This window comes from Toxotes jaculatrix, chromosome 1, assembly GCF_017976425.1.
Source record: "Toxotes jaculatrix isolate fToxJac2 chromosome 1, fToxJac2.pri, whole genome shotgun sequence".
NCBI classification, from domain to species: domain Eukaryota; kingdom Metazoa; phylum Chordata; class Actinopteri; family Toxotidae; genus Toxotes; species Toxotes jaculatrix.
Genome location: NC_054394.1, coordinates 29,805,571 through 29,828,858, shown reverse-complemented (window position 1 = coordinate 29,828,858; position 23,288 = coordinate 29,805,571). Strand labels below are relative to the sequence as shown.

The following is a 23,288-nucleotide window of genomic DNA, read 5'->3' as shown; positions in this document are numbered from 1 at the left end:
TGTGTTCAAATTAAACTTTAAAAAAAAATCCCATCCTCCACTGCTCTGCTCAGCTCTCTGCCTCTCAGTGAGAGTGGAATTCAGATTAATGTAAACATACAGCCATTCATCAAACATTCACCATGGTTCCAGATTTCTGTGCCCAGGACTGCAGGGGACACAGAACAGAATCAATCAGCGCAGTGGCCAAAAGAAGTGAGGTGTACGGAAAATGTGGAAGTGATGAGCAAAGATGGGATGTGACATGTGGAACGGGTAAATAAATAAAATGACAGCGTGAAGTCTGAAGTATGTGTACAGTATTTAATAAATGCACAAAATGTAGTGAAGAAGTTTAGAGTCACATGAAATTAAGATACTAAAGAAGCTGGAAGCTGAACCTGGAGTGTAAAACTTCAGTAAATGTCCTGAGTCAGATTCCAACTCTGTGAAGTATAAAGAAGCAGAAAGTGAAATTAATGGAGTCATCCAACTCCCCCCTCTCTCTCCTCCATCTGTCCTCCCTCCCTCTCCCTTTCTCTCCCCCTCTTTCACTCTCTGCTTCCCTGCTCCCCCCTTTCTCCCCCTCGCTCTCCTTCCTTCTCTCTCCCCCTCTCCCCCTCTCTCTCTATTTTGGTGCTTCCTCGCGCTGCCAAGCCCCTGACGTAATGCTCCGCTGTTAATGATTAGCATGTGGAAACGAGCAGCGCGAGCCTCTTTGCATCAATGCGGACTGAACGCAGCCGGAAGATGAAAGGTCCTGCCTTCAAAATAAAAGCGCTCACATTTGTCAAACGGTTGCTGCAGGTTGTACACAACAATAAGACTCTAAGACAATGAAATAAAGTGCATCCATTCATTTTACTATAACCCCCCCAAAACAACATAGTTTTGGTGTTTGCTGCTGGAATTGCCACAACAATCCTCTGATGGAAAGTAAGTGATTAAGCAGGCCTATTGAACTCAAGTACTTGAGTATTTCCATTTTGTGATACTTCTACCCCATTACAGTACAGAGACAAATATTGTGCTGTTTAATCCACTTCATTATTATAGTTACTTTACAGATTCATATTGATTATACAAAAAGAAACAACAAATAAATAATGATGATCTATTGTAGATCAAGATCAGACTGTATTAATCCACCAGGCAAGCTGTCCAACAGCATATAAAGTCATCAGTATATGAGCCTGGGACTGAACTAAACTACTTGTGTACAATTTTTAAGTAGTAAAAGTACCTCCACCTTGACCAATTAACTGGCGCTGACGAAGACTAGATTTAGGTTTTCCTACTTATTGCGTTTTGAACTAAGTTAATTGATAAATAAAAGCTATTCATGGCATTATGTTCGAAAGCATCCGGACGATAAAATGTGCCATGTTGTAAGCTGAAACTGGTCTTAACACTTGCTCGAATAAATCAGCAAAAATAAGATTTGGGCACTGGCTTTTCACTTTATTTTGAAAGCGGTAAGCGGAAGTTGTGTGCCCTGTTCCGTGTGCTTTGACCGCGTCTTTTAGACCGGAGCACCGTCTGCTGGGGAGAGACAGAGGAAAAGTTAGTCAAGATGGCAAATCCCTCAGACCCGGAGTGAAGGGGCACCGCTCCCCAAAAAAAGCCGAGCCTGTCGCCCGTCCCGAGACAAACCCGACGATGCAAACTGCGCCCGGAGGTAAGAGCCGCCCGGCCCGGTACTTCTAACTCCGTCCCTCCGACAATTCAAACAGACCCGAAGTTTCTAAAGCCTTTTTTGGTCGTTGTTTTGTCCCCTCTGCTTGAGTATTTATCCAAGGAAAAAAAGGACTAAGATATACTTTCTATATAACAGAACCAGCCTTCAAACTGAAATTACAGTTTTCCCATTTAGCAAACGCTTTTTCTTTTCAGTTAATCAAAGCCTTTTATTGGAAATAATCCGTGAATGTTTGTCATAACAGTAACTTTGCGAACTCCCTACATTTAAAGTCACTGTTGTTTTCCTATTGCGGTTATAGCTAGGAAAGAAAAAAAAAATAGAGATACGGGCAATGTTTTATTTGTTCGTTTCTCTCTCTCTCTCTCTCTCTCTCTCTCTCTCTCTCTCTCTCACACACACACACACACACACACACACACTCATATATCCGCCAACGGTCATTCCCTGTGTGCTGATGAAGCAAAGTGACAGTTTTAGACAGCGGCTAACGCTCAGCCCTGAAACCCGGAGCCTGCTCCCCCAGCTTCACTCCTCGGCGTTTCTTCGCCTGCAGCTCGCCTCTGCGGCCTGTCCTCGGTTTAAAAAAAATAAATAAAAAAAATACAGCTTTTAAAGCCTAACCTGCCATTAAAATAACGGAGGGAAGTCGGCGCTAACGCCTCTTACGGCAGTCCTCAGTCCTGCCAGCGAGCCGCCGTCGGTGACCCGGCTGCCTTTCTTTGGAAAATTCCGGGATGCAGCGCCAGTAGTACCGACGGCTGTATTTTTAGGAATGGGTGGATACCAAAAACGAAAATTATTTATTTTTGTCTCGGCGGTGAATGCCACAAGCCTATGCGCATAGGCGACGGCGAGGAGGCGACCTATAAATGCATGTATGAGTTACTGAAGGCTGGTTTCCTCAAAGCGGGTCTGTTGCAGCTGCAGCAGCACAAAGTCTGCAGAGCTGAAGCAACAGGGGACACTGTACTGTCGCATTTCTACTGAGGCTGTCTTCTCCTGTGCTCTGCAAAAGTCACTGCATATGTATGAAACAGAGGGAGAGAGGTGTACCAGGAGCCACAGAGGGTTATTCTGTTAAATATGTTTTTCTTTTTTTTTAAATTCCCTCCTCTCACATCTAACCTCCTCCTGCAGGCGTAAGAGGGATTCCCTGAAGAAAAAAATGCCAGTGAGGCTGAAGCTGATGTGACACAGCGTGTGCTGGAAGAAAGCTGACTCATCAAATATCAATCCCTCTGGGAGCGACTAAGCAGCCGAGAGCAGCTCATATCTCCTAATGCCTAGCTAGGAGAGCACCTCACACACCCCCTTCCGTCAGCGGAGATTATCAGACAGGAGAAGTCGGTGCAGAAATCCCTACAGCAGGAATATATCCAACACCGGCCCGGAGGCGAAACAAATTTTGGCACCAGAAGCCCTAACAGAGACTGCTGTCCTGCTGCCCCGGCCAGTAATGACAAAGCTAAGAATGGCACTACAGAGCTTCAGCTGAACTTCACCGACTGACTGACTGACCGACCCCCCTCCCACCCCCAGAGACATCAACAACCAGCTGACAAGACCGGAGTCCTCCTCCATCAGTTTTACCCAAACCATCGTTGTAAAGTTTGGGGGGAGGTTGCTCTCTGAGCTGCTCCCCACATCTCTCAGCCCAGCCCGGGTCCACCACAGTCAGTCTGCCTTTACCCCACCTCGCAGACCATGATGTTTCGTGATCAGGTGGGCGTGCTAGCCAGCTGGTTCAAGGGGTGGAATGAGTGCGAGCAGACGGTGGCTCTGCTGTCCCTGCTGAAGAGGGTGAGCCGGACCCAGGCCCGCTTCCTGCAGCTCTGTCTGGAGCACTCCCTCGCCGAGTGCACCGAACTGCAGGTCCTGGAGGGAGAGGCCAACAACCCAGGTAGGACAGCTGCCTGCTCAGACACAGTCAACTGCTACATCATGCTTTAGGACACAATGAAGATGCATTTACAGGCACTGACCAGAGTCATTAACTAGTTTCTCAGACTACATTTACTCCTACAACAACATGAGGACAGTGAACTATGAAATAATACATGTAAAGACTATATAAACACTATATTTGCATCTCTGAGACTAACTGTATAACATTTCCCACTGCTGTGAATTTGCAGCAGTGGTTACAGAAGAGAGAGAGACACTAGTCAGATTCACAAATTTTCCTACTGATTTAAAATTCATAGTTTTTTGGGGGTTTTTTGGGAGTTTTCAGGGACATGTTTTCCCAGAGCCACGGAAGCTTCTGACCCTGAAACAAACACAGGAAAACACACAAGTTCACACACAAGCATTTTCTGTCCTAGACATTCTTGCATCAGAGCAATAAATAGCTGAATCACTGATGAAATAAAACTGTGGAAATGGTTGCGCTGAACTGGAGCCAGTCAGTAAACCATTGTGGAAGGAGGTTGGGGTCACGTATAGTGTTAGATCAGCTGGCACTGTGGCTGGCTGGAGACGTCAGTCAGTCAGTCAGTCAGTGTGCCAGCCTATAGTGCTGTAGCGCTCCCTGGGTTGGTATCGTTCCAAGGCACCCAAGGGGGGCTCTGACTGGGTTTTGTTGCATCAGACTGCAGCGTGGCCATGGAAACAAAAACCCTGGCAACTGACTGGGCTCATGAAAAATAGAATGAAGTGCTGCTGCTGCGATGGAGAGCAGGCGTCTGTGTGTACCTATGGCAACATCTGCATGCAGAAACACATCTGCTGGCCCACAGAGGCAGGAGACATTACTGGAGTGACATAATGGCCCTGCCCTGCTGTGACACTCGCACACATGACATAGTTTCCACCAGGGTTTACAATGGGCAGTGGCTGCAGTTAATGTAGGCTGGTCTCTGTTATTGTTTAATATAAAGCTGGAGACATCAAAGCACAGCATATGAACTTTCCTAAGTCGACTCCTCCCAAAGTCAGACTGGTTCATACAGTCAGAGATGAAAACTGATTAAAGACATGGAGAGGCGCGTGGGGGGGGGGGGGGGGGGGGTGGATGTCTCAACAACAGGTCTTGCTCTTTTTTTGTACTTTTCAGAATACAGTGCATCATGTATGAGTCAAAGAGACACTGTAATGTGATCTTTGTGGTGAAACGTGAGTCACAGTCTTGTATCACTCTTATATTCTGATTGAATCTTTTTTTCCCAGCTAACAAGACTCTGATTTATGTTCTAGGCGGGAATGAGACATGAAGCAAATGTGCCTGTGGGTGGAGTTTTGGTTCGTTGTGTAAAATAACAAAATGAAAAAGTCTGTGAGTTTTGACTTGTGTCGTTGGTATTTGGGGATTTGCACAGTGCACGTGTCCATCAAACAGGTTGGGTGGCTGTGGAGGATATGGAGGCATGTGGAGGCATCAAGAGATCATGCTTTTATGAGGGATAGCAGTTTAACAGTATGGAGTAAACCGTAAGGCCTGAAACTTTAGATTTAATTGACCATGGTTAACAGATATTTTGATAGATGACAGATACTTTATTCATCCCCAAGGGAAATTCACACCGAGGGAAATTCACAAATTTCATTGACCACTGTGACTTTCTGAAAACTACGAGTATTGTAGAAAGTTCAAAGAAATAGCACCACATTAGCAAACATTTATGCAGCATGTTATGTTAGGCTTAAAAAATGCCTGTGCTTTTTTCTTTTTGCTGTGCACTCAGCACATTCTGTGACCTAATTGTATTTCAAACGATGAACCAAATTCCTTTTCATAATTCCAAGTTTTTAACTGTTTATGTGTAACTTTATTCACTATAAATCATGTCTGGTTGAGCATTAGAGCTTGTGCTGTTTTTTACTTTGTACAGTCATGTATGTCACTTCAACTGAAGCAATAGGAACAATTTCACCAAACACAATAACCTCAGACAAATGAGATCATTGAGAGACTTGCTGTCCAGGCTCTGTGCCTCTGCACAGGCTGATGACAGCCTGAACTCTGTGTCATCAGGTCAGGGATTTACACAGCAAGGTAATCTTGTAGCTAAGCTGACATACTGTAATAATAAAATCACAATGGTAAATGGTAAAGCAAACACAGTTTGATTTGTAAATGTTTTCTCTCTGTGAAGTACTGCAGAATATCTGCATGTTTAAATATCTGTACAACAACCTCTGTCCACAGTGGAATCAGGCTAAAGGAGATTTTAATGAGCTTCTACCTTCTGAGCGTCCAGACTGAATTTTGGGCCACGCCCTCCAGATTTCTCTCACCTGTGTCAGCTCATGGTCGCCTCCCGTCTGCTGATTCAGCAAAATAAGATGGAATCAGTGGGCCTGTTTCAGCACTGCAGACTTAACGTCAGGACACACGCTGCTGAAAAGAGGGAGATTGAGAAGGTTGCCCGGTTACGTGATCCCTCTGGTATGTTGTGGTAGCTTGTTTGAGTGCTTATGTGCTAGGGTAAGGCTGATGTATTGGTTTGGTGTTTTACTGGGCCAGTACTGGTCTTGTATTGATTATGGAGAATTTGCCAGTTTGTAATTATTTCTTACCACAGTAAAGTAAGGAGCATATTAAGTTTTCATATTATGCTTTGTTAGTCTTTTTTTTTAAATACATTTCTTAAAAGCCCAGAGGAAAACACAGTAGTTCAGTTGTCTTGGAAAACTTGGGTAAAAAGGCAGGATGTATCCCAGAGGTTGTAGAAGCTGCTGCCATGGACCACTGACTTGTTTGTTTCACTGGCTTTTCTTTGGACAAGAATATAAATATGAATCTTTGGTTTCAAACTCTGCCTTTTAAAGATGTACTAATTAAATAATAGGGATACACCGAAATGAAAATTCTTGGCCGAAACCGAAAATGAGGAAACCAAGGCCGAAACACCTAAAGAAATCATTATGCCAGTTATTAGTACCATTGCATTTATGGCTATGACTGTGTGCTAACCTCATTAAAATTGCAAGGCATTGCGATTACATAAATTAATATGAATGTTTCAAAGAATAAATCAATTTAAACAAGACTGTAAAATTAATATGTTCTCTCATAAAACCACAAAGTTCATATAAGTCAAGTGCATTTTAAAAATTTCGCTGTAGGACTAGAACATAATAGTGTATCAAAACAAAGACTGCCCTAGCCCATATGTTAACCGTAGGCCTTTAACAACAACAAATGCACCAAGAATTGCAGCTTAAAGTTAAGTTTTAAACTTCCTTGCCTTTTCAGAAACGTCCGTGGGGCGTGCTCGGAGGAATTTCCCTTTTCTGCGCTGCATTCCTCTCATTATTCAGCACAGCGATCGAAATTTCGCGATCTTGAAATTTCGACAATACATGTTTTTGCAAATCGCTATCCGCGTGTCTTTCTCTGATTTACTGAAATCCGTCCACGCCGCGGGCATGTTGGCCTTTCCAGACACGCTCGCGCAGGCCGCGGTTTTCGCTTGCGTCATCACAACATCCGGTTTCGGCCGCGTTGTGTCCGCGATTAAAGTCTTTCGGCCGGAAACCGAAAATGGCCGAAGTTTTTCGGTGGCTGAATATTCGGTGCATCCCTATTAAATAATCTAAACTTAAAGCTCCTGTTTAAATTGGATGAACCTCACAGACTCTATTGCAATATTTCACAACAGCACAATATATGTTTGTGGTTTCACTGTGAACGTAAGAGCCAATCACGCTTAACAATAGAGAAAACATTATTTATTTATTTATTTATTTATGTTTCCCTAGAATATTTGCTGCAGGTTGGATCAGTGACTGATACTACTGTTACTACACGAACCAGATTGTTTCTCATTCATTTATATGTATGAAGGCGAAGAGTAATGTCACGTGGAGAAACGCATGTCCCCACGCATTTACGTCAGGACGGAGGACATGCGCAGAAAGAACAGCCAGAAAGTAATCCGGTTCCCTTGTGCAGCTGGCCTTTAAAACCAGTTATAACTGGATTATTTTGCTTCATGTAAACATAACTAATGTTGGGGACGTCTGTAAGGATGGATTTTTCAAGTCCCTTTCCCACACTGTTACTAACATTCACATATAAGGGACTGGGTAAAAAAAAAAAAAAGTTAAACTTCCCCATATAGCTCCATGGAGCGACAAAGCAGTGCAAAATATGGTTTCAGAAGTGTGTCACTCTTGCCAGTTTAACCATCAAAAGGAACTAGGAAGAAGATTTTGGTGAGAGCTATACAGTAGAAAAATGAAGACTTACAAACACAGGACACTGGTTAAACCAGCTTAATGTCCCACACCATATCAGTTACTCTCCTTCTAAAGTACATACATCCTACCTCACAGTATCTTCTAAATATCCAAGATGCAATAAAGAGGATGCAGATCTGATTCGTATGTTGTGGGGCTGTGAGAGATTGAAGAGTTGTTGGATATCAGTAGATCAACAGCTGTACGTAGAGACATTAAGCTTGATCCAAGTAGTGGCTAAGATCTATTTCAGGGTAAAATGGTCTTTGTTGAAATGACAGTAGCTAAGAAATGTATTTTACCACAATGGAAGTCTCACTCTCTCCCCACACAACAACAATGGTGGAATGAGCTGTTATACTATACCACAGAGAACATTATGTTCAGTGTGAAGGGAAAGATGGACAGGTTCTGGAAGATTCTGTCCAACAGAATATTCCTGCACTTGATGTAGGTCAGGTGTGACTGTAAGAAAGAGAGATTTTCATGTTGTTTTTATTTTAGATATTTTTTGAATGAAAATGATTCATTTAAGGCACAGAAACATGTTAGTCTAAAAATAGAAATAAAAGCATGTCCCTCAGATTGTTAATCACGGTAAGCCATGTCAGTTTAGGACATAAGTAATTAGTGCCGGTGCAGAAATGAGGCGTGCAGGCCATTGAAGGGTTAACATGCAGCTGGAAGTCCTGGGCTGAGTGGAAAAGCGCAACTATTTGGAAAGCGGTGTACAAATGAATGGAATCCTCAGTGACCTACTTCTTTGAGCGGCTGAGAGGCTGCCTTGTTTTGGGACCCAGCGAGTGATGCGACTTTATTTGCGACTTGAGATGCGATCCAACTCAATGGGGTCTCTATCATGCTGAGAGACAAGCAGGGTTGCGTCACACGGGATTTATTTTTACTGTAGTAGAGTAATTTGGTTACTTTTAAGAGTTTGTGCATTATTAAGTCTCTGCATTTCTCTCTGAACAGAACAGGATAGATGTGAAAATAGATGTGATTTTCAGTTCAGTCCGAACTCTAAGTCAACAAGGGAGGTACCATCCATCACCAGCCCCGCCAAATCACTCCACAGATCTGGCTGTTTTGGATGGAGAAACCACAGTGAAAGTTAAAATCCCTGTTTTCTTCTGTGATGTTTGACAGGAGTAGTAGCCTGCAGCATTTCAGTTGTGGTTATTAAGGAATGTAACTTCCTGCCCCCCCCCCCTCTTAAGGAGAACAAAACTTCTTTTGAGACAATCCCAAGAGGGACAATATCGGATTAAGTTGAGAGGACATGAACAGTGCGCAGAGCACCGTCTGAAGAACCACGCACACACACACACACACGGAGGGTGTAGGGTTAGTGTAAGGGGTGGGGTGAGGATCGGACAGTGGGCCTGGTGTTCTGAATGACTAACTTCATTTTCGTGTGGTGTACTGCTGACCTGGCCTGCACGGCTGCTCGAGCGGGAAGGAGGCGGGCAGGGATTCGATATGTACAAGCAGCTGCGTTGTGGAACTGAAGGCGACGGAGGTAGAGCTCTGTATTCGGGATGAGTGACAGTGTCCCGGTGTTTAACTGGGAGTTCACCCGTTTTAGTGTGGTTAAAATATACTGTCATTGTCCAAATGTCCAGATTGTGAATGACAGCAGTGCGAGGTGTAAATGGTAGGAGAGATGGGTTTCTGACAACAGAACCTGAAGACTGTTTTTGTTTGTGTCACGACTGGATAAGCTACAGCATTTAAAGGGAAAACACCTTTGTTTACACCTGGAAGCACCAGATCCACAGAATTGTACAGAGGGTTGGGGTGTGGGGGCTGTTTGAATCTAGGTCAAAATATCACTTCCAGCAAAAAAATTACTTTTCCTAGAACCTGCCGACACTAGCTTTGTGTCTAATATTGGAGAGAGAGAGAGAGAAAGCATACTTCTGCATTTGTCTGTGTAAGGTGACTGACATAAAGGGAAAGTCTGCGTTGTATAATGGCTAGTATTACTCAGTGAATTCCTGTTGTGCGCTCTGCCTAAACTAGGTCTGATGAAAACCTGGGCTGGAAATCAGCATTCCTGGCTGAGGCGGTAAACGGTTCCGGTGTTGGGGATACTGTCTAGGAATGTGGGCACGTCGGAGCGCACTTGAGTCAGGCGCAGTTGAATGGGGGCTTTTCCAGTGAGGGGGGGGAAAAGACACAGTGGAAAAGGAAAACTGATTCCACCTTCAGTGGAGCTAAGGTCTCCTGAGTACACCGCGGTATGGAAGAGGGGAGGGTGTGAGGAGGAGGAGGAGGAAGAGGGAGGGGTGGGGAGAAGAAGGGAAAAGATGAAGACTCAGAGAATACTGGTGCCTTTTACAGATATAACTCATTTACTCCTTTCTCTGCCTAGTGTTAACTTCCCCCAAGTTTTTCATTTTTTTGTTTTAAATACTTATTTTAAAAACTAGCTTGAGTTTTTTCTGGAGGAGACGTTCATTTCTTCCTGTGGGGGATCAGGTGATTGGCTGAAAGCTAATATAATTTATTCAGCACTGATATAAAACTTAACAGCACCAAGTGATAAAACAGAATCTTTGACTAAACCAAGTGAAGGCTTCATGGACAGCAGGTCCTGGCACTGTTTTGGTAACCACGCTGAGACATAGTAAGGCAAAGTTATGACATACGCTTCAAAAAACATTGCTATCACCCTTTAACTTGAATCTGATGTAGTTGACCTGCCCTGCTAAGGGAGTGTATATAAATATTGGCTCCCATAGAGATAAAAGTTAAAAGTGGAAGTGATCTGATTTTTTCACACACTCATACAAGCTCCATTTGTCAACATCCTTTGTGCCTTTCTAAACATCTCATTGGCCATTCTGTCAAAGAGAGAGAGAGGGAGAGAGACAGAGAGAAACCTCTTGTCTCCGGATTGGGCGCCAAACTATTTCATCGCACCCACGCATGAGCAAACAGTTTATTTCTGGAAGTTGACGGCGTGTTCTGTGAACTCGTACTGAACCTCAGGAATGGGGACAGACAACCTGCCAAAACGACCAGAGGGGAAAACGAAATAAAGCTCGCCTTTTCCCCTCGGCTTCTACAGCAAAAGCTTTTTATTTTCAGTTCTAGCTTCCAGGTGTGTGTGTGTGTGTGTGTGTGTGTTTGTCTGTTTTCTGTTTTCTGTGTGTGTGTGTGAAAACAAGAGGATGGACAGAAACTGGGGCTTAGGACTAGCTGCCAAAAGGACTCCATGCTGATGGAAGCTACTCGAAGCCTCAGTCATGTCGGGCTCTTGATAGAGGTGGACGAGGTGTTACTGATAGCAGGGATTATGCAATCAAGCTCCTCACAAATCCTGGAGGTTTAGTTTCTCCGTGAATCCTTCTGTGCTTCTTTAGAACTTTGATCCCAGCTTTGCTTTCTCCAGCAGGTTGGATTACTGTGTCATGTGTGTGTGTATCTGTGTATGTTTACACCCGGCCTCAAACTAAAAGGCACACCATCACCGGTCATGATTGAGCAGCCAGCGTACTTGCACGAAGGGAGTGTTTCAAACCGACAGAATAGGCACAGACATTGAATACATTGCTAATACAGTACAATGGTAAACATGAGTTTGACACATGCTGGGATTTGTGTGTATTAAAATAGAAAACATAAGTAATTTGTCAGTATTGCTCTGACCAATCAAAACTATGTACACATGGAGGAATATTATAGTTATTGTAGGGGTCGACCGCTCTGAGCTGAGTATGGAGGCGTATCTGCAGCAATAAACACTCCTACGGTGCTGGTTTGGCCCAGTCTGAGTCTTTACTGCGGTTGGTTGGACGTTGCGGGGAAGAGGACTGGACTGGTCCTTCTGCCTGCTTTAGTAGTAGTAGTAATAAGAGCGGAACTATTTGGTTCTCAGGATGCATCCAACCAAAACAAGCTGTATATCAGCCACATTCCTTATGTATGTACAGTCACACCCTGTGTGAATTATGATGGTTAGAAGACAAGTGCCTCAGTCTAAAAAAACGCTCACTACAAATATATTAAGTTGAAAACTCTGTCTCAATTTACAACTGGGTGATCCGTGTGTGTGTGTGTGTGTGCACTTAGCCTGTAAGAGAGAACGAGAGAGGGTGAGAACAGGTGAGGGATACCAGCCTGTCTCGTAGATGACCAGTCAGTCTCGTCCTGACCAGACCAGACATACAGGCGTATAATGTTTCCCCATATAGACCCCCAGACTCTCAGCCCAGCCCTTCCCCATCCCCGCCCTGCTCTCGGGCAGCTGGCTGTGCTATACAGTACACTTCTTGTGTGAGGAGGCTGTTTAAGCTTGGGAGCCGTCCAGTCCCAACTGCTCAGACAAGATCTGTACGGACAAGGCAGCCCACAAAATAACGTAAGTTTGACTTGGAACGAGGAAGATGTTGGCCCTTAGACTGTACACTGTCACCCAGTAATTTGTCTCATATTCATGAGCTGGGCTCAGTGATCAATGGGTCTAAAGCGTACACCTGCAGCAGAAACTTTAGAAAAAACTGCTTTACATTTTGATAACAACGCAGGTTCAGTTCATAGTTTCTCGCTTCACTCAGAGACATCTGAGATCTCCTGACTTCTACACGTGAAATTTATAGAAGTAGTTAACTCGGAGACAGAACCCTGTTCTCAGCATCATGGATGGATGGAGTCCAGTCAGTCTGGGATCATCTGAAGAGACAGAGACACTGAGACAGACTAAGTTCTCCGGGTTGTTTGGAACAACTTACTGGCCAAGTACCTGAAAAACTGTGTGCGTGTGCACCGAGGAGAGCTGGTGCTGTTTTATACCGATATACTGATTATAATTTTTTTCTGCTGACTGCATTTTGTATGAAGTGAACTGATAGAATTAATAAAAACTTATTATGACATGATTTTTGAAAACATCCTCAGTTTAGTTTTACAAATGAGCATAAGAACCCCGAGTTGTTTATGTCTTTGTTTACCACAACACCTCTTATTCATAACATAGCACTGAAGAAGGCTAAGTGCATCTTAACATGAGAAGGGCTGCTGTTAGGGAAAAAAAAGTATTCTTGGCAGGAACAGCAGCTGAGCCAAAACCTTAATGTGGGACTCTGCTCCAGTCTCAGCTGTGTCTCTGACTGTCCCCTCTGTCTTCACATGAATGGACGGTGACAGTTGAGACACAGCAAGGCGCCGCCGACCACACTCGTTTACTTCTGATTGGCTGACACACTGTTGGCCCACGATAGACAGAGTGACATCAGCAGAACCAGCCCTGCAAGAGGGCCCCATGGCAACGGTTGCCGTGGCGGCCATACAACAGGAGACTCTGAGTCCCCGGTGGGTGGAAATGACCTCATCCAAACCAGACTCCTCCAGGAAGCTGTATTCACCGTCTTCAGCCAGACTCACCAGGGTGCTCACGTCCAGGACAGGTGTCAGATCTTATCAATCACCTGTGATTAGAAAAAATAAATAAATAAGTTTTCACCCCCTCAGCAGTAACAATTACAGCTGAAATTCCCTGCACTTTTTCATTTATGTCCACTCCAGAGGAACGTCCTTGTATTTTAAAGCGGATCCCTGAGTTTTTTTCTTTCCTTCTCATGCATTTTACCGGCTCAGTGTGAAATTTAGCTTTTGTGTGAAAATGGAGGAAGTGGAAAATGTTTTTGTCAATAAGAAAGATGGAAACATACTATTAACACACACTGGATAGGCCCAATGTAAATAGGTTCCTAGACTTTATGGTAATTTTGAACTGATGGTGAAACTGTAGCTCTCCCCAAACAGCTTAAATCAAGCCAGTAACACAGTAACGCCTGCTCACATTCTTTATTGGCTTTTATGTGGTTATTGCTGAGCATGTGACCATAGTCAGTTACACGAGCTTTCCCTTGAAATTTCTTGCATTTAACTTGAAACTTAACTTGATTTATATAATTCAGCTCAGTTTTTTCACAGTACCAAAATCTGTGGATGAATTGGCAGTGAAAAGAATTAGGTTTTTACTACCACAGATAAATATTTCAATTGCAGGGTTTGCTGCTTGCTTAAATGTTGTCGATTGTTGTCATGTTGTGTCGTGGTATCCTGCAGTTAGTTTGCTTTTCCAGGTGAGAAAAAGCCACCTGGCATTTTCAAATGCTGGGTGGATTTGGACATAATGCAAACTGATGTACAACGAGCCACTGCCACCTTTCTTTGCTGATGGACTGAACGTAGAGTCGAGCTCCCGTTGCCTCGGGCTGTTGTGCTGTTTTGTTTTTCTGAATGGGCCTCTGTTTGTGTTTGTGTTGCATCGACTCACACGGTGCAACAGCCGGATGCTGAAGCTGTACCCCTCAGGCTGTGGACAGCCGAGGTTTCTGGATAAACCGGCCTGTCTCACATTCCACATGACACTCGAATGTACATCGCAGGCTGCAGACACACGCTCTTTATTTAATCATTGAGCCGCTACACGCAATGGCATACTCATGCAGCAGTTCTGTCGATGAAGTGAACAGCGTAGCCTGAGTCCGACTGCTTAATATCAGATATCAGATAGTGAGAGAAAGCCTGACATCTAACCCTAGTATGATCACCTTTTTCTGTATCATCTGGTTTAAAGGCCAGGACAAAGCCTCTGCAAGTGTCTTTCAGCTACTTTCAAACTTACTCACTCTTTAACAGGCTTGTTTTTGTTTTTGTTGTTGTTTAGCAGACCGCAGCACTAAAGCAGTTTACGAAGACACATCCCTTTTACGTTCATAAACGTACCGCAAATAATTACCCAAACCGCACCACCAATACACTGTGTGTCTGCACCCTTTTCTCTTTGTGTGTGTGTGTTCTCCTTCTTCCCAGCAGGTACGGAAATAAACCTCTTTTTCCACAAAGGAAAATAATTATCATTCTTGTACAAGGAAGGAAAGGCTCTGAGCAGAGCGAGAGACAGACAGAGAAACGGAGAGGCAGAGAGAGCGGCCGATGGGCCCCTGACTGCCATTTCCTTAAATAGAGTTGTGGGCTTCTCCGGTCCAGCCCTGGCAGAGCGGAGGCTCACATTCCCAGCATAGCTGCGACTGCCACATTCAGAGCCTCCCCAGCACTGGAGCACTACATACGCTTCCACAGGTAGACTGCAAATCACCCTGCTTTCGGCCCCCACCCTGCTTCCCCCCAGACCTCCAACTACCAGTTACTACTGCAGCAGGGGAGAAGAGAGGATGTTGATGAAAGACTTAAGAGGAAGCGGGAAGGGAGGGGGGTTGGAGTAAAGGAAAGCAAAGAATTGTTCTCCATTCATACAGCAGCAGTGTCCTACTATTAGGAAATCTCCCCCACTGCTGGGAAAGAGATGAGACAATAAAACAGTCATCATCAGGCCTCTTCACTCGACCAGAGCACACAAAGTAAGGATGAGCCTTGTAGTCCTGCAGGACAGAAATATTTGTGGTGCAGATGCAGCTCAGGCAAACTTATAGTTTTATTTCTGTTAAAATTAAATCCAAACTCAAGTTATAATATTTGACCTTCAACATTGTAGAAAAAAATTATCCATGGTATCGATCTTTTTAGGGCCGAGAGGAATTCTGTCCATGAAAAAACAAGACCCTCTGTTAGACAGGAAATATTGGTTGATACCTGTTGTTGACAAGAGACAAGGAGCTTTTACCTGTCAGTCCCTCCAGGACGCCACGATGTCATGATCACAAATATTCAGCCAGTCCCTGTCAGTTCTGTGCGACCTTGGTTTTGTCCAGTTACTGCAACTTTTCCGCAACTTTGATCAATCATCGTAGTTTCCCACGAGTCTCACCAGTCATAGCAGTGCCCTGCGCAAATCACCAGTAAAGGTGAGTTAGATTAAATACACCTGGTTAGCAGAATAAATCACAGAGTGATAGAGGCATGCTTTCCTTGTATTTCATTGCAAAAAAAGCCTAAAAACATTGAAAAAATTTACTAGAAAATTTTACTAGTAAAGCTGCCGTGAAGTCAGGCACTTCACACCACAACAATTCCAACAAAAGCCTGTGAGATCCTGGAGGGACTGACCTGTTTAATCTTCATCATTTATGGCCTCCTGTGTTGGTGCCACATGACAGCAGTTGACTGGGCGATGTCCAGGTGAAGTGATGCGGTGTGTGGAGTTTACATGGACCTTTAAGGTTTTTGAAAAGTTGTGGACAAAATGACATAAAGTTGTAAACAGTTTTTTAAATCAGTCGATCATTTGGGACATAAACGATTTTCTTAAACAATAGATTTGTATAATGTGGTTCCCATATTCATTGATTTGCTTCATGTTTTTCCAGGATTAACACTTTTTATGCGGAGGAGTAATGAACGGTTGTGTTGATTCTGTAGCAGATTTTAAGGTATGGTTACCACCTGGATTCACTGACCGGACAGACCTGGTTTCGGTGGGGTTCAGAGTGGATGTGGAGTGACGTCAGACTGTGTTAAGAGCACTTTTCTCTGATGAAGCCGGCGCAGCAGGATGCTGGCCTGCACAGTAGCCGTGATGATTCTTTTCCTTTTCCTGTGAAGAAAGACACACACAAACACACACACACACACACACACACACCGACCGACAAACATGTCCAACTCATCGTTACACAGGTGCTTCCCACTTTGGAAGTATACGCATATGAACACACATGCACACACGTTCGTCTTGGCGACTGTTTAAAGCATTACACAGAATAAATACTTTACGCCTACTGTACACCGACACTGCTGCACACACACACACACACACGCGCGCAGACTCACGCACAATGTGAAAACCAGATGAGCGCCGTGCTTTATATAATGTTCTATAATTTGACCAGGTGTCCTGGCTGTGATGATGCATGACGACTATGAAAAGGTGTTTCTCTTCCTGTTCTATTATGGGTGATAGGAATCTCCCTCTGTGTTAGAAACCGGTCGATCTTTCACTGGGGGGGCTGTGCTTCAGTGGTTTCTGTGGAAACGACACAGTGGCCTCTTTTCCTTATTTAACCTGTTTTCCTATCTATCATAAAACACATTGCTGCAGTGTTTTATATAGCGTCTCCTGGTTTCCGTTATGAGAGAGGAGTGATGTGGCATGAAAGGTTGGACTGAGCAGTGGGTTAGGGTGAGGGATCAGGATCCTGGGTTCAACAACTGTCAGCCATAGCCGACGGACAATGGCATCTTCTACCAGCCCAATCCTAACTCACAGACCACACACACAAACACAATACAGCTGTTGACATATGCACATCTGTCTCCTTTGATTGAGGGAAACCAGATTTCTCGTTCATCTGAGGAGGAAATCACATTTCTGCAGAAAGTTCGTTCACTGCACGTTAACACGAAACGGACGTGAGTCAGTCATGTTTGTTTAAATCAGTCTGTTGTCCAAATATCCACATCAGAGCAGCACGTGTGCAAGTCAGAGGCATCCAGTGAGACCAGTGCAAATCACCTGCTGACTGGTTTCCTGACAGCTTGACTGCCTGTTTCCTGTCACTCAGATTTACCCACCTGGCACGATGACTGACACACTGATTATTTAGATGGACAGGGATAGATTTTCTCTCAATGCTCTCCTCTTCCTCAGCTGTAACTTCACAGCTCAAACTTGTCCTAATATTAATCTTGGAAGCCAAAGCTGACCTTAAAAGAATAATCCTAACAACACTACTACTGCTACTACTACTACTATCTATCTATCTGTCTGTCTATCTATCTTTCATTTTTGATCACATAAACATATACCCAGGCCAGACATGAACTTTTTCCATCTCTTTACCATCTATTATGTTGTGAATGTGGAATAATTTTGCTTCCTTTGCGTTATTAAGAGGCACAATGGGAAATGGCTGAACTTTAGAGTAGACAGGAGTAAACAGCGCTCCTCCTCCCCAGTCAGTTATGTGTCAGTAGGTCAGACTGAGGCCAAGGTCGGGCCGATCCCACAGCACTGACGCTCCCGTCTCTCTTTCAGTCTTTCTTTTCTCGCTGTTCCTCTTTTGTTGTCTTTCTCTTTTACTCCCTTGGCTCTTTGGTTTATTTTCTCCCCTCTTGTTTATTACCTGTGTGATTTTCCCGTTTACAGTCGTCCCTGTGTCTTTTTTCTCCCCCTCTAGTTTAAACCTGTTGACACCAGTGAACTTTCCAGTCCATCTCGTCATATCTTGTATCCACCCTCTGCCTTCTCTCCTCTCTTATCCCCAGAGTGCAGGGCCCCTCAGCTTGTGTTAGGGCCTGTGGGAGCCTGCCTGCTCTTCTTGTCAGGACAGGGACTCTGTTCCTCTGCCTCTCTGTCTGGGTGGGGCGATGCAGCATGTAGCATTAGAACATTTACACCATACGTTTTCTGTACCACGCCTCATTTACTGTATATACACCGTCCCTCTGGCCTTCCAGCTCCAGTATTTGTTTCTTTGTTTTTTGCTGTTTCACTGTTCTTGCTCTTGTTTTTTTTTTTTTTTTTTTGCTGTTACTCTTTCAGTCTTTTTGGTTTAGTATGGAAGGCTGTTTGTAATTTCATTTGTTTATTGTTTTTTTGCAGTTTTTGGTTGAAACTTTATGTTTTCTTACTCTTTCTCTACCACTCAGTTCACACCTCCTCTTCTATATTTGGTCTCTCTTTTTCACTTCATTTCCTTTCCCTGCTTCAGAGCAAACATTGATCAGCCCAGCTGGTGTGAAGTGCAGCTACTCCTTGAAATGTGTCCATATGTGCCTGTCACCTTGTAGGCAGTGATTAAAGCTGATCCAGTAACAAGAGCAGCTTCCCTCGTGGCTTCAGTTTTTGCTCTCCGGTCTTATCCAGTTGTCCCACCTGTAACCAGACCACTGATATTTGAGGATGAAGTGTTTTGGTAGGACTTGAAACTGGCATTATCCCAACAGCTGCTCAGAAATGTAAACAAAGAGCGAGGCTTTGACAGGAAGCTTCACCAAGTAAGTTCCATTTGCAGTAAGTTGTTTTGATGGATAAATAAATAGAAATAAGCACTAAAGGTTTGCAAACGTCTTACTGACTTAATTGATTATTTGATTATCAGAATAGTTGCAAATTAATTTTCTTTCCAACAACTAATCACTTAATTGACTAATCATTGCAAAAATGTATCTTATAATCCAGACGGCCTCGAAATCGAATAACTGCACAATAAAAAAGATAAACATAAACATTATCTGGTGTTACACAGTGAGCAGAAACACGGTGACAGTTATGGAAAAAACAAAAAACTAACTCTGTCAGTGTCATAGGTGTAATGTAGACAACCACTCATTCATGTGACATATTTTCCAACAAGCGTCCCATTTCAGTGTTTTGTGTAAACGACTGGAGAATGTGATATTGTGGCTCATTATATGTGGTGTGAAAAAGACCCGACCCGCCTTCGCTGGTGTTAAACAGAGCCATAGTACAGACCAAGGATAGGACTGGGGCTCTGTGTGTGTGTGTGTGTGTGTGTGTGTGTGTGTGTGGTGTGTGTGTGTGGTGTGTGTGTGTGTGTGACCCCGGCTGTGGATCCGTTAGGAATCACTGCATTTTTAAGCAGCAGGCTCTGTGGTATGCCAGCACATTCCCCACTGCTGAGCTGGAGAATCCACTCAGAAAGCAGGAGCGGGAACTTTTCCTTTCTACCCCCTCCCACCCCTCACTCCACCCATCTACTACTCTGCCTTTCTTCACTTTGTTCTCCTCAAGTAACCTCCACCACCCTATCTCCTTTTTCTCCTTCCACAACTTCTTCTGAGTTGCCTAAACTCCAAATTCCTTCCTCACACAGTGTGTGCCTATGTCTTACTGTATGTGAGTCTAAGTTGTGTAGCTGTGTTGTAATGTGTCAGTGGTTTAAAAAGTAAATTCCAGGATCTTTTCATAAATACATTCAATCCACATTTCATCTCCTCCAGTCTTCTCTCTCTCCCACTAGCCTCCTTGGCAGGTCCTTTCTTAAATTAAGCCCACTGCTCTGTTTATTGTTGGTCAGCGCTCTTTTCGCCTCGGGTTGCTGTCCTCTGGTTGGTAGAGGGGGACACGCTGTGTCTGACATGGTGTTGAATCAACAACAGCTATAGCAAGTTGCCGGTAGTGGGACAAAGTGAACCACTCTCGTGTTTGTTTTGCTAACAGGAGAAACGCAGGACAGAGGTTTACAGGCCACACAGTCGCACACACAGTCGCACACACACAGTCGCACACACAGTCGCACACACAGTGACGTGAAGATTTTCCATGGACGAGATTCAGTCCCTAACTCTCACCCTCCTTGGTTACACCTCAGCTAAAAGGTTTATCTTAGCCCTAACCAAAATGTAATCCTAATCTTTATCTTAAACTCAAACCCCCAAACTAACTTTATTAATCTTCCAATCCACACACACACACACACACACACAGAGTTGGTGTGTCATCGTCGGTGTGATTGGGAGTTAATGTGTCCCTTTGCTAACCACTAATATGGTCTTATCTGTTGTGCTAGCTGCCTTGTTGTGGCTTTGTGTGCTGTTGACCTATCTATATTTAGAACGAGAGGAATCATGTGTCTAACAAACAGTCTCCACAAGTGTGTGTGTTGGTGAGAGTGTGTCTCCGTTGGGGTGTGTTTGTGTTTGCACATGACCAATGTGTAACAAATGAGCTAAAACAATCCCACTGTTTCCACCACTGTCACTTGTGTCTTGTGATCACAGAGTCGGATGCGAAGAGGACACGCCGTGTCCAGCTCAGGGTCAAAGTTTGACCCAGTGAACATCTGCTGCTCTGAGGTTCCTGGGTCCACACTCGCAGGGACCCACGTTACTTGGAGATGTGATGTGATTTATATTAATTACAGAGCTTTTTCAGTTTTGGTTGCTCTTCTCGACTTTGTTAGTGTGTTGGGATGAAAACCTGGGACGGGAATCACTGAGCTACGGATTTGAATCCTGTGCGAATCCACGAGCTGATCTTTGAAATTTCAGCAAGCGACAGTTTCCACATAAATGGCTCATTTTGTTGACCCAGTCACTTTACTCTGGGATTTTCCAGGGAAGTGGCCATGTTTAGTAACATGTTCATGTTACAGTGAAATATCTTATTTAGTGAAGAAGGGCTTTAATTTCCTTCCCTTATGTACCCACATTCCCTTGAATTGACTTGTCCACTTGTACTTCAGTTTTACGTCAGCGCTTCCCAGAATGGGGCTGAACAACCCTCGGAGAACAAGAGTGAACTTGTTGAATTCATCTGTGTGTTGTACACGTAGGTGGGCGGCTTTCTATTGATAAATAATGCTGAGCAAGATGTTTTAAATTTTAGGGAAAAACATGAGTCACACCCCTCACCCAAAACTAAAAAAAAAGCACCTTGTCTTAAATGTTGTGTCACACACTTTTCAAGTGCTGATTTTTTTTTTTTTTTCTTTAATTGAAATACGTCTGGTGTTGTGACCGTCGGTATCTTCCCCCGGCTGAAAAAAATGTGCAAGTCAATCAGACCTTTGTTGGCAGGGTTGACAATGGGAACGTCATCTCTGTATGTCAGACACAGGAAATAACAGCTCAATCAAATGTATGGTTGTTTGTTTGTTTGTTTGGGAAAAAAAAAAAACAGCAACTGCTCCCAGCAGCTGCTGTCGTGTTGTATTCTGTTGACTGATGTCAACTGCCACTGATCAGTTTGGGGCAAAAAAAATAAAAAAAGAAAATAACCCGATTCCAAAGAAGATGGTTGACATGAACAATGAGATCTCGGCTGCTGTGTGGACGGTCAGCAAGCTTCCGTGTGAGAAAAGTCTCATTGTCATCTCCTCTCAAATGTCAGAGCGTCCTTCTCTCTTTCATTAGATTTCAACTCGTGAGTTTTTTTCCCATCCAAAATTTAGATCAACCTTAATATTAATCATTCAAAGCTTTCCAGTTCACTGCAGCTTTTTTTCTTTGAATGACTGCTGGAATAACCTGGACAGTTGCTGGACAATGGCACACAGAATTGGTCTGTGATGGCAGCCAGTGGTACCTGAATAAACCAGCTAAATAACTTCAGAGTACCTGCAGATCACTGCGTAGGTGAAATTAGAGCCTTTTACCCTGTCCACTGTCAGTTATAATACACCACTATACCATTAAACTTTTTTTGTGTGTGTGTGTGTGACTTGTGTAAAAGTGTAAACTCACACTCACCCACTCACTTCCCTGTCTGTCTGTCCGTCTGCTTCCTCTTTCTGTTGTACGTTTCTCAGAGACGATGAAGGGGCCAGGTTGTGGACCGAAGGTGGACAGTCTCTATAGTCAAAGAGGCAGGGCTGTGCTGAAAGCAGCACTATTGTCTTGGTGCCAGAGAGGGTGTCAGAGGGCAGTGCCAGGGCAGGATGGCACTCAGAGTTCAGCAGCAGACATTGTCCACACTGGGGAAACGCTGTGTCAGCCCCCGAGCAAATGACTCCGTCTGTGGTTTCAGTGTTTGTGTATGTCTGACTTTCTTTTTCTTCTCAATGATGCTTATGTGATTCACCAGTTCCCAGCATGCCCTTGTCTCTCTGTAAGAAAGAACAGATTTAACATCCTTTGTCTTGTTCGCTTTATCGCTGAATTTGTGTGACGCTTAGTTTAAAATATTTTTTGGACTTTGTTGAAAATGTGAAACTCACCGGACAGACAGTTATCTGACCGCAGGTCCAGGCCTGTCTCTGAGCTCTGTCAGCTGGGATGCAGAGGTGGACGAGTTTAACAGAGACACCTAGTTCCAGTGAAGTTCACACTGAAACTCTGAGTCAGAAACTACCAAAAAAAGAAAAAGAGGAAAATGAACTATTGGTATCACTTTGTAAGGAAGAATGGCAGCTCAGTGTTTCCAGTGTTCCTCCCCTCTGTCAGTGTCGTAACCTCAGTCTGACCGCACCTCTCCTCATTCCTCCTCCCCTCCTTTTTACTCCAGTTGGATGAGGTTAGCATTTTCCCCTCAGGGTGGGAGCGACAAAGCTAGGAAAGTAGAGAAGGAAAGAGTCAGACATGCATGGGACAATGTTCTCATCGTGTCTACTTTAAATTTAATTTGACTTGTGTGAATTAATGAACAGTTAATGGCTTCTTTGGTTATGAGTCTGCTGTATTTTCTCATAATTGTCAATTTCTGAGCATTTATTTAGACAAGGTTGGCTGAGACAGCTACTCAGTGCCTCGGTCTCTGTTTTGCTGGGTAGAGTCTGATCCATCTGTGTAATAGGTAGACGAGTGTTTCTCCCAGCAGTTGACCTTTGACCTATGCTGGCTGAGACGACTGTGACCCGTCTTTGAGCGGTAAGCGGCGCTGCCTGTTTGTTCACTGTGAGGGGGAACTGCTCCGGGGCTGACTCCTTGACCTTTTAACCTTGGAGCGGGACATCAGTAAGCCTGAGGACTCGATACCTGGAGGCTTCCTGACCTCCAGGTATCGAGTCTTCTTACCTTTTTTCAGCCTTTTTCTCTTCTGATTTATTTT

The 23,288-nt window shown here is 44.0% G+C and overlaps 1 protein-coding gene across 1 annotated transcript in view; it reads left to right on the top strand.

Moving 5' to 3' along the window:
* Window positions 1-1,529: 1,529 nt before the first annotated feature.
* The window catches only part of samd4a (sterile alpha motif domain containing 4A), a 43,224-nt gene continuing 21,465 nt past the window's right edge, over window positions 1,530-23,288 (top strand). Inside the window, exons 1-2 of the mRNA XM_041037707.1 lie at window positions 1,530-1,657; window positions 2,819-3,581. Coding sequence (XP_040893641.1) covers window positions 3,386-3,581 — 196 coding nt within the window. The 5' untranslated portion in view covers window positions 1,530-1,657; window positions 2,819-3,385. The remainder of the gene's footprint in view (window positions 1,658-2,818; window positions 3,582-23,288) is intronic.